This window comes from Rhinichthys klamathensis, unplaced genomic scaffold, assembly GCF_029890125.1.
Source record: "Rhinichthys klamathensis goyatoka isolate OS25496 unplaced genomic scaffold, OSU_Roscu_1.1 h1tg000275l_1, whole genome shotgun sequence".
Classification (NCBI taxonomy): Eukaryota; Metazoa; Chordata; class Actinopteri; order Cypriniformes; family Leuciscidae; genus Rhinichthys; species Rhinichthys klamathensis.
In genome coordinates, this window is record NW_026606794.1 from 2,509,035 (window position 1) to 2,526,146 (window position 17,112).

The 17,112-nt window shown below is 38.5% G+C and overlaps 1 protein-coding gene across 1 annotated transcript in view; it reads left to right on the forward strand.

Annotated features, from left to right (window-relative positions):
- tp53i11a (tumor protein p53 inducible protein 11a) overlaps positions 1 to 16,886 on the forward strand; it is a 46,168-nt gene extending 29,282 nt beyond the window's left edge. The window contains exons 3-8 of the mRNA XM_056268579.1: positions 4,787 to 4,955; positions 11,804 to 11,862; positions 12,083 to 12,131; positions 12,454 to 12,544; positions 14,588 to 14,689; positions 16,728 to 16,886. Coding sequence (XP_056124554.1) covers positions 4,830 to 4,955; positions 11,804 to 11,862; positions 12,083 to 12,131; positions 12,454 to 12,544; positions 14,588 to 14,689; positions 16,728 to 16,861 — 561 coding nt within the window. The 5' untranslated portion in view covers positions 4,787 to 4,829 and the 3' untranslated portion in view covers positions 16,862 to 16,886. The remainder of the gene's footprint in view (positions 1 to 4,786; positions 4,956 to 11,803; positions 11,863 to 12,082; positions 12,132 to 12,453; positions 12,545 to 14,587; positions 14,690 to 16,727) is intronic.
- Positions 16,887 to 17,112: the final 226 nt, after the last annotated feature.

Genomic DNA, 17,112 nt, shown 5'->3' on the forward strand with positions numbered 1-17,112 from the left:
ATCCACTGTCTCCTCAAAAGAGCATGTTTGAAAGCAGCAGAAGGCCACCTTATGCGACACACACAGTAAACGTGTGTTGTTCACTCAGCTGCGCATAATAGTGCCGAATTAATAAAAAAACACAATATATTAACCCGCGTTCTGTTTTCTATCATGCCCCGCGCACGTTTGTGATGACGTAAGACGCACGCTAACGCACCAGGGTTCGATAGAATCAAGTTGAGTGTGAAACCCATAGACGGTGAAACCAGACCAACGGTGTGGGGGGCGCCGAAAACAATGGCGCTCGGGCTCGGATCGCAGCAAACGAGCCCAGTGTGAAAACACCCTTAGTTTGTGCTTTTTGTCCTCATTAGATTGGGCTAAAGAGCTAGGATCAACATGAGGCAGCTGCTGTCATGAATCAAGCTCAATTCATTAACACCAAGCTAATCAATTAGATTAGACAGGCTTTGGGTTGTTCAATAAGCAGTCTGCACAAGATATCAGAGAGACATGTCCTGTTCCCTTCTGTGCAGCAGAAATTAGCTGTCTTTGAACCTCTTTCAAAGTGTATTCCGTGCCCTGAGGCATGTCTGGTAATTTCATGTCTAAATTATCCACAGAGAGGGATAATAACATAGGCTACACATAATACCATTTCCTGTTACTGATGAGACATTATGTGGTGTTGTTCTCACCTAAAAATGTAATTCCTTTAGGCTGTTCAAAGCTCATTGACAGTAACCATTCATGCAGTCATGTCACAAGGTCATCAATGTCTCCTTTTGTGTTTGCTCCTAAAAATAATTTGGGTCCCAATTTGGGTGTTTGGGATGTGCACACCATTTTAGTATTTTTTGCTTCTAAAAATAACCCAATATTTATGGCCATTGTTTGAATATTAAAAAAATGTTTGTGATTAAAATTGCGTTAAATGGGGTCTATTTATTCAGGACAGATTAAATTGGCTCAGTAAAGGCATTTATAAATTTCAAATATATGCTGTTCTTTTGAACTTTCTATTCATCAAATAATCCCAAAAATGTATCACATTTTTTTTGTGAAAACTGTAAGCAGCACAACTGTTTTCAACATTGATAATATTAATAAAATGTTGCTTGAGCATTAAATCAGCATATCAGAATGAAGTGAAACAAGCTACATATACAAGGACACTTTAGTTTTTTCAATCGGAATGATTTCATTCCGATTGATGAATCCAAACGTAGTGTTTACATGAACGCTAAATAAAGTGATTGGGTTGATGTTCTCGTTTATGTGTCACAACTTCACAAGCTTCAAATCGCAATTAATTTTTTGATATGAGCACAGTGCACGAATATACAGTTTCTTGCTGTTTGCACTTACTATTTTCCTAAATTTCTTCTATGTTTTAAAGACCAGACTTAATATTTACTTATTTCGGGTCCAAATTAGGGACTACGAGCACATGAAGCTTTGTGTCGTGCTGCTTATATTAATCGCCCAAAACAAGGCGTCTGTGGATGAAAGTCTGAAACAAGGACTAGTGGGACGTTGTTCTGCCCCACTTCACAGGCCCTGTTTCAAATGGCACCCTAAACACTTGCGGTCTTCCTTACAAGTCCGTGCTTTTGTGACGTAACGCCGCTTTGACTGTCGGAAAGAAGTCTGCTGCGGAGCTCCCTTCAGTGCGGGCTCAGCAAAAGTGTAGCCTGGATGCCAACCGAACTTAGCCCCGCCCACAACATTTGAGGTCAGGAAGTTCGGTCTGGAATTGATCCGTTGTGGAGCAACTATGCTCAAACCAGCGCTGTTCGGACCAATCAAATTGTCAGGGCGGGCTTTATATGATGATGGACAGATGATCAACAGTAACGTAATCATCCACGTCACCAAAGAGCGCTTGGGTTGGATTCGTTTACAACAAAAGTGTCTGCCCCTGGAGAATTGAGATGTGTAGATTCTGCCATCGCGTCTGTTATAGAAGATAATTATCGACAGCGCATTCATTTTAAAAGAGGAACAGAGAACCGCGATCAAGGCATTTGTCGATCGGAAAAATTTTTTTGCCGTCCTTCCTACGGGATTCAACATACGTCACTTACTCCTTTGCTCTGATTAGTTGTAGGTCTATCCAATTGAGTGCAGAGGCATTTTCTTTCCTGGTTCGGTTAAATGGTAAATGGACTGCATTTATATATAGCGCTTTCACAGACCCAATGGCCACCAAAGCGCTTTACAATTTGCCTCACATTCACCCATTCACTCACTTATTCATACACCGACGGGCGACGGCAGCCATGCAAGGCGCCATCCAGCTCGTCGGGAGCAGCTGGGGTTAGGTGTCTTGCTCATGGACACCTCGACACTTGAAACACGCCCCATAATCATAGCCCAATGGAGCAGTATCAGACTCATATTCTGACTAGAATCTGAGTATGATGACGTCAGGCTAGCAAAAGTGCGTATCGAGTGCGCATATCGACTGCAAAGGGGGAGCTCGCCACCACCCTTCTGAATCCTAAAATGACAAATAGGACACCCTACGGTCTCATGGACTTAACAGACAGGCGCACGCGGCAGCCATTGTAAGTCCACAAGACCGAAAGTGCATATGAAGTGTGCCATTTGGGACAGGTCCCCAGACGATGAGTGGAACGAAAATATTAGATTGACATTGAAGTCATTTATGACACTTCATTCAACAACAACAAAAGCTTGTTCCTCGCGTCATACGTCATTACGCCATTTTAATGTAATTGCACATGTGCAGTACTTTCCAGTTTCGGTTTTTAATACGATCAAGTGTTTACGTGTCCTCTTGATCGGATTAGAAAAGGTTTATACCATCCCTTACAATCCAGATTAAATTTTAATCGGGTTTTGCCAATACATTCTGATTGATGTTTCTGACTGTGCTAGTTGTCCGATTACAATCAGATTATTAGGGTCCCGTCCATGTAAACGCTAACCTGGCCCTAGCCAGATGAATTTCGCTCCGCCTAGCTTCATTCACATCCATCTGGAACCTTTTCCATTGAGAGTGATTTCTCCAACCAACTTTATGGTTTAGCCAATCAGGACGCAGGGCGGGAGTTTCATAGATGTGACGTAGTGGAGAAGCGACCGTGAGACTGTTTTGATTCAGACAACAATGGCGGCTCGCATCGAGGAAACAAGCGTTAACATTGATGCTGCTATTTCATCCGTGTTGTCCAATCTACCTAATATTGTTTCATTAAAAGAACATCAGAGAACGGCTCTTAAGGCTTTTGTTGGTGGAAACGATGTTATATAGATCAGTGCCTTCTAGGGCTGTCAATCTTCCTCTATAATACTATTCGAATTCCATTCCTTATTTTATTTAATATTCGAATAATATTCGAGTATTAAATGCTCAAATTCATCCTATTATTAATATTTACGACATTACTCAGGCTTATGGATCGCCAATGCCACTATAGCATGTGGTTGTTGTTACACGTTCTGTCCACTAGAGGGATATCTAACATTACAATTGTTTATTGTAATGTTAGATATCCCTCTAGTGGACAGAACATGTAACAATTTTATTCGTGCTGAATATGGTTGAAGCGCTACCGATGGTTTTCGGCTAATATCTCCGCTAAAACACCACCAAAAATTCTGAAACTTATATCGTTCTTTTCAGTTCGACTAGACGGTTCCAACGAGTTTGGTGCTCGCCGAATCCGTTGAGTTTTCACCAAGATATTTGCGCTTCACGGGCGCTTTTTTACGTTGTTAAACATTTACCATTTTTGACAGTATTGTTATGATGATACAGCGTGGATAACGTGCACAATTGTGTTACGATTCAAAAACGTTATTGTTCATCAGACGAAACAAAAGCATTTCATTTTCACATGTGTGTAAGTCAAGGTGGCGAGAAAGGCAAGATTCCATATAAAAAAAATTAATGAATGGGAATAGGAGCAGGCTTCACTCAATGATTAAACTTAAACTTTAAGAATGCTGGCCTGATGATTAGAATATATAACGTTAAACAGGAAAGAGGCCGCACTATGCATAAATTGTTTTATTTGCACAAACGCGTTTCGGCGCGTGCCTTCTTGAAACGCGTTTGTGCAAATAAAACAATTTATGCATAGTGCGGCCTCTTTCCTGTTTATATATATATAAAAAATTAAAATATACATAAAAAAACAATATTCGAATAGTAACTTCAGCATTCGAATAGTATTGATTTTTTTAATATTCGAATTATATTCGAATTTCGGAATTCGTTCCAACAGCCCTGCCTTCTCCCGACCGGATTCTTCAGCGTCACGGGTTGGCTTCGGTGTGAGTGGTTGAAATAGCACGTCGATAAAGATGACAGACAAGTGGCTTATCCAATCATATGCAAGGATTTTTGATAAGGCCCAGCCTTCCGAAACGCCATTTCAATGGATCGGTTCCAGATGGATGAGTGAAGCTAGGCGGAGCGAAATTCATCTGGCTAGGGCCAGGTTATGTAAACGCAGCTACAGGAATAAATTATATTTTTTAAATATAGGCTATTTATTGATGCAGCCTTGGTAAGCATAGTGCAGCTGTGTGGGAGCATGTAGACTCACAATGCAATGTTTATGTATTTTTCTACTGCTGTCTTGTTTCGTTTAGCCTGTGCAAAACCTTACTGATAGCTATGATTATTCATAGTCACAGTTGTGAAACAAAATGACATGCTATTATTAAATTTCACAAACTCTACAAATTACTAGTTGTTAATTTTTTTCTAGGAATGCTAGGTACAAACAACTCTGATAAAGTGCTCCTGCTGATGTTATCGTTTTCTTAGTCCCTCTGACAGCTCATTGAAGTGCCTGCTTTCCTCTGCTGCCATGACCTCCACACCACCACCTCTTATGAAGAAGCACAGTCAGACTGATCTTGTGAGTCGCCTCAAGTCCCGCAAGGTTCTGGGTGTCGGCGGGGAGGATGATGACGGAGAGGTGCACAGATCAAAGGTAACGTCCCACCTGACAGCATCAGTCTTTTTCATAATTGACCTCAATAGCTATTCATGTAAGAAAGCTTCTTTTTTTTTACTTACTAGTTTTCCTCATATTTAGTGATCTCCGGGCAGTGTTTCCCTGATTTTTTTGTTGCTTTTTTATGTTGTCTAAGTCATATGCCTTTTAGGGGTTTTCAAATTATTAGTGCAACTTGAAGTGTGTGTGTGTGTGTGTATGTATATATATATATATATATATATATATATTATTATTATTATTTTTTTTATATATATGCAGTTCGAAATTATTCAACCCCCATTGCAATATTGGTGAAATTTACAGACTTTCAGCTGTCTGCAATGACCAAATCAAACAAAAGTAGTTTTTTCAAGTGGTTTCCCCAAATTCAACTAAAAAAGCAACTTTTAATGACTTTTGCAGTCTCAAAATTATCCAATCTCTTTATGGGAAGCATCTTTAGTACTTAGTAGAACACCCTTTTGCTGTTATGACCTGCTGCAAATGAGATGTATAACCAGACAACAGCTTCTGGCAGCGTTTCTGAGGAATCTTAGCCCATTCCTCATGAGCAATAGCCTCCAGTTCAGTTATATTCTTGGGTTTGCGTGCTGCAACCGCCTTCTTCAAATCCCACCAGAGATTTTCTATAGGGTTCAAGTCAGGTGACTGTGATGGCCACTGTAGAATCTTCCAGGACTTCTTCTGCAACCAAGCCTTGGTGGAATTTGAGGTATGTTTGGGATCATTGCCCTGTTGGAAGGTCCAATGACGCCCAAGTTTCAGCTTCCTTACTGACGGCATGATGTTTTCTCCTAGGATTTCCTGATACTTCAATGAATCCATCTTGCTTTCCACACGCTGCAGGTTTCCAGTGCCAGAGGATGCAAAGCAGCCCCAGAGTATCACCGAGCACCACATGCTTAAAGGACAAGTTCGGTATTTTACACTTAAAGCCCTGTTTCAAGATCGTTTCTGATGAAATAGAACAGTTAAGATTAAAATTTGGACACATGCTGCTGTCCCGAGAAATTTCGGTTTCTGTGGTCGCACCCCCACACCCCCACACCCCCACAATGGTTGCATAGGTGCACAGAAACAATCCTTCATAAAACGCATTAAACTTTAGTTTACAAAGACGTTAAACTCACCGAGTGGTCAGGGGTGTTCACTGATATGCTCACACAAAAATCGCTGAAAAAGATGCTTTCCAACAGGTTTTATCGTAGTTTTTGTCCAAGTCAAGTCAAATGGTAAAATACCGAACTTGTCCTTTAACTGTAGGCAGAGTGTTCTTTTCAGCATACGCTTCATTCTTCTTCCTCCAGACATACAGCTGATCCATAGGGCCGAAAATTTCCATTTTGTTTCATCGCTCCACAGAACAGAGTCCCAAAACTTCTCGCCTTATTGTGCAAGCTGAAACCTCAGTGCCTGTTGGCACCAAGTCTTGCAGCAGGTATTTTGCAGCCACTCAAGTTTTTTTTTTAAACCTGTCTTCTCAGAAATCTGGTTGCAGCCGTTGATAGCTTCCTTTTTCTGCCCTGTCCAGGTAGTGTAACCACTGTTCCCTTAGCTTTGAACTTGCAGACTATGTGTAATTAAATAAACTAAACTAAGCTAACCTTTTGGACCATTCTTTTGACTTAGCCATGTTCCTAACATGTAGACAAATGTGGCACTCAACAAACCTAGCCAGTTGAGGTATTTCATGTGTTCTAGCTCAAGCAAACCTGGTGCAACTAATAAAGCCCTTGATTAGTTGCATCAGGTGTGGTTGAGACAACACCTGTTTTGCAGATTTGTGCTGTTGTGAGAGATTTTATTCAGGGGGTTGAATCATTTTGAGACTGCAGAAGTCATTTAAAGTAGCATTTTCAGATGAATTTGGGGAAACCACTTGAAATAGTTGTTGTGTTGAGCTATTTCAATTACTTTTGTTTGATTTGTTCATTGCAAACAGCTGAAAGTCTGTAAATTTAGCCAATAAACCTGATTTGAAAGGGTGGTTGAATAATTTCAATTACAACTGTATGTATATATCTTATTCATATATTCTTTCATTCAACAGCAACCACAATCAAAAAGTATTTAATTTATTGATTTATTAATTAATTGAATAATACTAAACATTTTGATATTATTAATTATATTAATAATTAATACAGTATTATATTAAGTAAAATATTATTATTATTATTTAAATAATAATAATATAAATTAAATATACAAATATTATTTTTGGATTGTTGGATTCTAGCTGACTGTTTTCTGTTTTCTGAGATGCTGCTGTTTATCATTTATATATTTCTGTTGAAAGGAATATATAAACTATAGAATATATTGCGTACAGAGCTCTCTTGCTTTATGGGAGGTAGGAATACATCACACACAAACCACAAATTTATTGTGCATTAGGAACACACCTGCTATGGGGGAGGTGGCTGACTAGATGAGTTGTGGCACAGTGTGGAACGCCAGCTCTGCTTTAGGACACTAACTGTCCCCACACACTCATCCTGAAGCCAGTGTGCAGTCATGTTGCACGACTATGAATAAGGAATGTGCATTTTGCAACCCACTAGACGACTTTTTAGTCGAGTTTTCTCTTCCTTAGGTTGTTGATATAGCAACTGTTCAGGTGCCAAGTAATTTTCATTCATAATGTTTCTCCTTCAATCTGATATAAAATTTCATATCGTATTATTGTCGCTCTTAACCGGTAGTATAACAAGCCTATAAGCATGCTTAGTGGTTTTATACTAGTTTGACATGACGTGTGTAGGCTTACAAAATACTCCCTCACCTTGCTCATCTTCCGAGTGGACATTTCTCTGAACCTTCCGCGAGTTCCACAGAGAAAACGAACACATGCAAAATCGGAGGTAAAATTAAATGATTTTTTTCCGCTCCAGAAATACACTATTCAAAAAATATATTAATTTTAAAATGTAACATTAACTTGACGGTAATTTAAGCGTAGCCTTTGTAAAAATAAAAAGGAAAACATTAAATGTGCAAAACAAAATGAAAACGACTCTCACGTCCCAAATATGAATACCCCACAATGAAAGCTTATTGGTACCACTACCCATCTCACGCTCAGCACTATTAAAACATATGGGGCTTTGAGGTAGTCCACATGAAACATGGGCGGCACTCAGACACAGCTGCCCTTTCCACCCCTGCAATGTGCATCAATCCTTGGGTAGGGTCACAGAGAAAGATCTAAGAGAACATCCATTAAGGGGCAGTCGCCCATCACCCTCTGTTTCAACAGAGATGGCTCAGCTAGCACCATAATGGCTGGAGATGTATGCATGAATCCAGCTCCACATGAGCTTTCAAGAGATGCTATATTAATAAATCAGCAGTTTCACCAGTCAAAGTAGATCTTTTGGGTGCAAAATTTTTCTGAGCAACTTGAAAATTTATTTGTGGTACAAAATGATTTTGGTCTTCCATTACTATTTGAAGACTTGCACACTCATGATCATGATTTTCTGTTTATCATACCTAATATGGGGCGTGATGTATTTGAAGTAATCTGTTTAATTTCTCCATTAGTTTGTCACTTAAATAAGCAGTTGCTGCGATCCTGTGGTCAGATGAACATACTGTGTAGAAGGGGTGCAACGGATCACAACACTCATGGGTCAGATCATATTACAGTTTTTGAGTCATGGATCGGATCTATCAGGGAGAGGCAATCGGTATGTTCCGATCATTCGTTTTTATGTTTTACAGCTTTTCGGAATTGCTTAAACAAAACTCTGTTCTCTGAACCAAATTCTCAATGGCCTAAAACAAATACATGCTGTGGATGCTGTATTCACCATTTTTCTTATGTAGTGTCTAATGAATGATCTGTAGTGTGTATAAATTGACTGATGTGTGCTTGATCTGAAAGCTTTGTTTGATTTTGCCAGAAGAGTCAGGGGTTTTGTGACGGTAGTTTGAAGATTTGGCTTTGTGTTTAATGTTGTGAGAAAATGGGTCAATGTATCAACTTTTTTTTTTATATATAAAAACAAAACAAGAATATGGCTTGATTTTTAATTTTTACGTTCAGGGGTAGAAAATGCATAAAGAGCTTAAAAATTCGATCTCTACATGTGAACCGGAATGAAATATCAGTTGTTCCTCAGTTCCTTGCAACAGAATAATAGTCATCTGCTACTACAGTTGTACGGATTCTTAAAGCTTTTATTGCAACTACATTTCACTACATTAACACTTGACCGGTTTAAAATCCCTTGAATGTTTAAATTGCCACGACTTAAAATGTGCAACTTTAATTTACAGTTAATCCACGTCAGATGCATGGCAAACCGTGTGGCCAGGTCTGGATCAATACGATCCGTTACACCCATACTGTTGTATCATCTGCCATTACAGGTCTTATGAGAAAACAGAGTACTCCCTGTTCCCAGCTGTTGTTGAGATGTGTTAATCCCCTCAGAAACAACTAGACCGAGGTGTCGATTGAGTGGTGGTCTCCATAGAACATGACATGCTCTTGTTTCTCGGTGCGACATGCTTTCTGAACACCATATCTCTGTGAACACTTTTCTCCTGAGAGGATTCAATGACCTGCCGTACTAGCTGTTTTCTAAATACAGCATGTTCATAGTATACAATTTTTGGCAATTTCATTTGAATGAATTGCAGTAAATGTTCATGGTCTAATATTACAATAAGCGAAAACCTATACAACGGAACCTTAACAAAACAAAAACACCTGGTGTCAGCTCGTCTGTGACATCCGTTTTACTCTAAGCCATTATTACTATTTAAGCACTCCTGAGAGGCTAAAACAGACGCTGTGAGACACGCCCCCCGTACAAATGCACACCATGTACTAGGGCACACGGATATTTTTTTCCTTAAAGGGGCCTACCACAGCAAGAAACATGCATTAGGGCTAAATAAAGTACAACTACATGCAGTCCACATGTTTGTACTGATCAGGGCCACATTCTGCAGGCCACAGCAGTCACTTTCCATCAGTCCCGCTCACCTTCCTCGATCACATTCTTGCTTCCCCCTATGAAATGACCTTTGGCCAAGAGTTCAGCTTCCCATCAGAAACGGATCAGGTTTTCATCAACACTAAATTACCCACGCTGCGGAGGCTTTTAGTGCAGAATGGCGGAGAGGGAGACGGATAGATCCCTCTCTTTTAGGGTGGGAGAAGAAAGAGAGAGCTTGCATGTTTAATGGCCATTAGGGTGTATTGTTTTTTTTTTAGGCCTGGAAGCCACAGACATCATTTTGAGATGGAAATGGAAAGGAGCGTGGTAACAATAATTGTGCTAATTTCTTATAGAGCACATCAAAGTAAGGGAAATGCCTGTTTATGTGTTTCAAAGATAAGTAAATGGACATTGCTACTGTAAAATTAGCCTACTAATTTCCTACTGCACATTAGACCCTTCGATCAGCCTGCACCCATGGTTAGTATTACTGGATCTGACAAGCTTTTGATGCTGTTGATAACATCTAGATTAGCTATGAGTTTAAATACACAATTATATATATATATAGTTACCAAAAGGTTTCCAGTATGCTTTCAGGTTTCATCATCTGGCATATGCTGCTAACTATCGAGATATACTGAACTAACGCTGGACGAGCACGAGATTGTTAAAAAATATGGCAGATGGCTACAGTTTTCCCGGGGAAGGATCGGCCAGTTAACGTTTTAAGACCAGGCTTAGCGAAAGGTCCACTGCCCTTTTTCTCTTAACCACCTGTTTCCTTTTGCCCACAAAATGTACAGTACTGTTTGGGTCAGAAAGATTTTTTTTATTCAGTAAGGCTGCATTAAACTGATCAAAAGTTACAGTAAAGTAACATTTTATGATGTTACTAAAGATTTCAATTTCAAATGCTGTTCTTAAACTTTTTATTTAAAAAAATCCTGATTTTTTTTTTTTACCATGGTTTCCCCAAGCATATTAAGCAGCACAACTGTTTTCAACATTGATAGTAATACAAAATATGTCTTAAGCACTAAATCAGAATATTGAAATAATATTGACACTGAAGACTGGAGTAATGATGCTGGAAATTCAGCTTTGCCATCACAGAGTAAATTACTTTTTAAAATATTTTAAAATAGAAAACAGTTATTTTAAACTGTAATAATATTTCACAATATTACTGTTTGTTTTGTATTTTTAATCAAATAAATGCAGCCTTGGTGAGCATCATTTTGAGTTGGTTCCTTTTGAGCTTTAGCACTATTTTAAACAGCATTCTCCTACAAAATCCCCTGTCACTTATAGAATGATAAGAGTTAGGCTACCCAAACAAAGCATTATATTGAACCACCTTCCACATCCTTATCTGTATTTGTCTGATTCTGTCTGAAGGAGCTGTGCTCCCCTGTGGATTCCCCACAGCCTGGATTACGAACACAAAGCCATCATTGTGAAACCACCTAGCCTGCTGTCAAAATACACATATTAAATCAAAACAAAACTCAAACTTTCCTATCAGTCCCTCCAGATGCTACACCAAAGTTTCCATATTTACAAAATGAATCTGTATCCCTCTGCATGGACCATTCAGTCTTGGCAGGCTTCTGCTATCAGCAAATCTGAAAATCCCACTTTCTGAGTTAGGCCTGTTTTCCTAAATTTGACATTTTCCTTCCATCTGCCTGTATTTTAGTGCGCCACCTTGCTCTACTTAGTATATTATAGTAGTAGTAGCCTATATGAATGAATAGTATATTAATGTGTCTTATTAATTATTACATTTCTAAAAGCTAGTAAAAGAAGCTAGTAAACTGACTACATCTTACATGCTAATATTGATAAATTCTCATTTTGCAGATCAGTCAGATGTTGGGTAATGAGATGAAGTTTGCTGTACGTGAGCCCACTGGTCTCCGGTAAGACTTGCATGATCAGTCTCTTCACATCAGACCACTGACTTCAAGCTTGTCTCTGTCTTTACGTGTGACATCAGACACCCTAATATTTTAATTGCTCCAATGTTCTTTGCAGTTTTTTTGTTGTTGAAGATCCTTAAAGGTTTTGATTGTGGCCCATTTGTGTCTTATTAGAGGCCAGTTGGTTTGATGTGTAATGTCTTTCATTCTCTCATTACAGGATTTGGCTCCTCATCTCTGCAGTGCTGTTCACATCGACATCCTTAATGGTGAGCAGTTACTGCAAAATAGTTCATGCTCCAAAATGAAGTAATGCTCATTGTGTTTTGTGTAATTTTTTACGCTACTGTACAATAGATTTTCTTTTAAAAGAAATGTATACTTTTATTCTGCAAGAATGCATTAAATTGATCAAAAGTGACAGTAAATATATTTATAACGTTACAAATAATGTTACAATTAATTTTTTAATTTATAATTGACATTTCTCATTTTGCTGTCATCTTGAAGGGATTTTTGCAGCTTTAATGCCTCTCCCTAGATGTCCCATAACATTACAGTCATTATGTGACCACGTTCTCTGTGTTGTAGGCCCTGGCTTTCCCCAACCAGCTCTATGAGATAATATTTGAGCTCACCACCACCAGGATCTCCATCAGGCTCTTCGGCGGAGCCCTTCTATGTATGTTCAGGTTTCTTTTTAATTACATTTGAACTATACACATGTACATACATTTCCATGTAACATAGAGAAACAAACACAAGAACAAAAACAAACAAATAAACAAAAAATGCTTCACAGTATTTTACATTGATATTCAGTACCACCTCTTTTCTTAGTCTTCTATTAACACCTTTCCAACATGTTTTAAGAACAATCAGAAAGGTCCCCAAACTCTATCAAAAACTGTATATTTATTCTTTAAAATATGTTATCTTTTCCATTGACATATTTGTTACCATTTCTTTTAGCCAACGTACTATATTTGGTGCCCAAATACTTTTTCCAATTTAAAGAAATAAGCCTTATGGCTTGAAGAATACATATATTTATAAATATATACTCTTTCTTTTTTTTAAAGTTGATCTCCTTAGGATATAAATAAAAGAAAAAAGAAAAAGGTGACAGCAGGATGTAAACATCAAGGATGTTATATCATTTCTTTCACACCTTTCCAGAAATACTTCTTCACACTCCATATGCAATGATATAGTGTACCTTTAAACTCACTGCATCTTAAGCAAGTGTCAGGGACATTTTCATTATATGTATGCAATACAACTGTAGTTATATAAATCTGCGTATATGTTCATTGTTCAGGTTTAATTGGATAAGTTTAAAGATTACATCTCATTATAGACTATAAGTCTATAATGAGAAGAAATGAATTGTAAAAACAAACGTTGACAAATTTGACAAATACTATAAGTTCCACAAGGGCTGAAAAAGTACACAGTCTGTAAAAGCATTGTGGATATCATGAAAATAAAATGTATATATATAAGCATTGGACCATTTAGGATATTTAAATGCGCGTTTCTCCACATAATATTGTCAATGTAGCATATGTGCACTTCTTTACACTTAAGCTTTTTCCACTTTCAATTTACACATAGCAAATGCATAATGTAAACACATTTGTGCAAGTCTGTCTCCCACTAACAGGAAATATTCATGACTAGATGAGCTGTTCACTGCCAGATTAGTATGATTTCACGAGATATGAATATTTTACGCCTCGGTTTTAAAAATGGATGAGTCCATACAATACCATTTAGCCACATATAGGGCAGGGCTTTCAGAGTGCTGGGTAGAGCTATTGCACTAGAACTAGTAATGACCCCCTGCTGGTCCCAGGACGCTTCACAACAGCACATGCCAGGCACACCCCGTGCTTGAGCTTACAGTCAGCCGTAGGAGGTCCTGTATTATAAAAGATTGCAGGGGTGGCTTATGGGTATGAGTTTTGTGGAAATAAAATCCCTTCCTTCCCTATGCCCTTATTTCATTATGAACAGCAGCCTATTTGTCTTTTCTCCATAATAGCATAACGCAGCCTCTAATTCAGCATAAAGAAGTTTCCCTCCCCAATTTGTTTAGATTCCAGCCCTAACCAGTGGGTGATAAAATATTATGCTAATGTAATTGTTACATACATTATCTATCTATGAATGCTCATAAATAGGGTGCTGCAGCAGAGCCCTGAAGGCTTTGCTGTATGCACACATGACATGATGTTAGTATGCAAATTTCAAAAGGGCTGTATTTTGCGGTCAGACCCCTCACTGAGCTCCAGTGGTCTTTATACAGTGTGACACCTGGTTTAGCTCACCAACAATTCATACCCCTGTGGCGCTGCACGGTGTGAGTGTTCTTCTGTCAGATCAATGGCCAGTTGAGTGGTGGGAATTACTCAAGCAAGGCTGGAAAAATAGTGCTGGCAGATGGCACTTGGCAGGGTTGAAGAAACAGCTACCCTCTTTGTCATCCATATCCGCAGTGTGGGAGGAGATCAGAAGGACTATCTGCGCTTTTCCCTGAACGGAATCGGAACCCACACCAGCATCGGTCCTCTGATCTTGGGCCAGATTTCAAGCTTTTTAATTCCGAGCACAAGTGCTTGGGTTTAAATAGATTTCGCATTATATTTAATAGACGAGCCCCTTTTATTGTTTCTACCTGACTTAGGATGAACTGACTCTTTGTGTTTCCTTTTCCCAACAGGTATCTCATTAATCATGTGGAATGGCTTGTACACAGCGGAAAAGGTCATCATTCAATGGACGCTACTTACAGAAGCGTGTTACTTTGGGGTACAATTTCTAGGTGAGAGAGGGATTTTCTTTTTCTGAGAACAGTGGACAGACAGTGCTAAGGGGGCAGACCCATAATTAAGGGACATTTAGACTGGAGAAAAATGTATTTAGGCCACTTCAGAATGATTAGCAGGGCTCAATGATGAGATTTTTTTATGTATTTTTTTATGGGCCAGGAAAAAAATATTTCTTAATATTTACTTAATATATGTTATGCTTTATTTATTTGTATTAATATTATATTTACTAGCAAGGACTTTCATTAGCATTAATAATATTAAATTAAACAGCAATTATGTGGCTACATACGCTGTACATTTATAAACACTTACTGGAAAACAATGCAAAGCATTACAGATTGGTTCATAATTGTAACCCATTCTCCAGATGCTTCCAAGCCTATCGGAAGTTGATCAAATCTGGCTTGAAACACTAGGCCATTCTTATTGTTGAGTCCTGGTTAGCAGAGGAGGTCTGGAATACTCTTAGTTCTTAAGGCTGTACTGCCCTCTTATGGCAACCAGCTCTCTTAAAAATCCAATCCAAGCATAGGGTTCAAATGAACCAATAAACTCCTTACTTTGTGCTAAATATAAGTTGAGGAGAGTGATCACACCTACTGTATTTAAGACAGTCACATAATAAAAAGCCAATGGGTTGAAGGTGATGCTTTTTTGGGGTCATTTTTTGTCTTGAAGCTGTAATTAAGTCTGACTAATAACTTTTTGCCTTCCCTATGTTTGTTGCCAAAAAAAAATAAAAAAAATATTCTGGAGTAGTATTACAATTTCTTTAAAAACAAAACAAAAAGGCCAAATGACAAAATAACTGCTTCCAATGTTTGTGACATATAGCCTATGGTATATTCACAGTGTTTCCCCTACCATTGTTTTGGGGGGGCGGCCCGCCCCCCCAAAACGCCCCCCCGCCCCCCCTAAATTGCTGACGAAATCCAGTCATAAAAAAGAAATTTACTGTATAACGCGGAATTTGTCAATCTTTTGAGGAATAAATAGAAAGCAGTTCAGTGTACACTTGAAATCAAATCGCGATGTAGACAAGTGTGTGTGGATATTAAACCACAAAGACTATTTAAATACGAATCCTGCTTGTTCTGTGTGAATGAATGGTGCAGCCGACGCGCAGTTTCATTTAACGTACCACACACACACACACACTGAAGCACATGTGACGCTTGCGCTGTTTTTTTGCCTATATGAAGACACAAATGCATAAACTTCCTCTCCAGGCTCTCGATCCACTCCGAAAGTCACTTCGTGATAATTTAACCGCTTCATTTGAGAAAAACTATCATTATGACAAACACACAAACTCAAAAGGTCTTCACGGCAACCCGTCAAAATAAAATTTCGGTTTAACTTGACAGAAATATATTACCGTTGTACAGTAGAATTTAGATATGTCCCAATGTAATAATACTAACACTAATCCAAATAAATTATCATCAAAACTGATTTTTTTAGGAATAATCCATGTTTTAATTTTAACAGTAAAGCTCATTGTGCAGCACATTATTTGACAAAAAGTTTATTTAATTTCATATGATTAAAATTGATGATAAATGATAAAATTTGTGGTTTTTTTTTTTAAATGTTGTATACGTTTAATGATTCATAATACACTATTTCAATTAATTAGACATGCTTTTTGATTGCTAAAAAATGTACACCACGTATCCGTAACACGCCTGCTCCGCAACACTAGCAGTCCCCCCCCCCCCCCCCGCTGAAAAAAAATCCTAGGGGAAACACTGATTCATCTACTGGTTCAATCATCTAGTGGTAGATTCAGATTTTTGGATTGATTGATTTTTTTTTTAGTCCATTTCATTCTACCCTTTATGGCATTGTTTTTATCAATGCTAAAGCATGTATTTCCATAAGAGGGCAGTGTATCATTGTCTCGGCACATATTTTTACGAGTTAAATTGGGCTGTGAATTCGGTTTGGCACCCTTTTGCCTGATGTCTATAGAAGACTACTTTGTCTGACTTTGCCAATTAGTCTCTATACACATTTTTTCCCCAGTGACATCCATCACTCTCTTGGAGATGGGCACAATGTGCAACGGTGCAATCATTCTTCTTGTTAGTGAAGCCTTCTTCCTCTCCATCACCTTGAGTTACTATCATCACCTTGGCCGGCGAACCAAAAAGATGTGAGGGAGGCCAGCTACCATGTGTTCACCAATCTCTTCTGTTAGATGGGTGGGTTTGAATAGCACTATTGCCTGGACCAAATGAATTTACACTTGACTGAAAATCAACCTCTGTTTGTGGGAAATTTCCATTTTATGTAAGCACAGTATCAGGGTTATTCATCTCATTAGATCCAGAGGGCCTTAGATCTTGACTTTTGTTACATTAAGTTCACTAGAGTGGCTATAATTATCTGACAGCTTACCTGTTTGTAA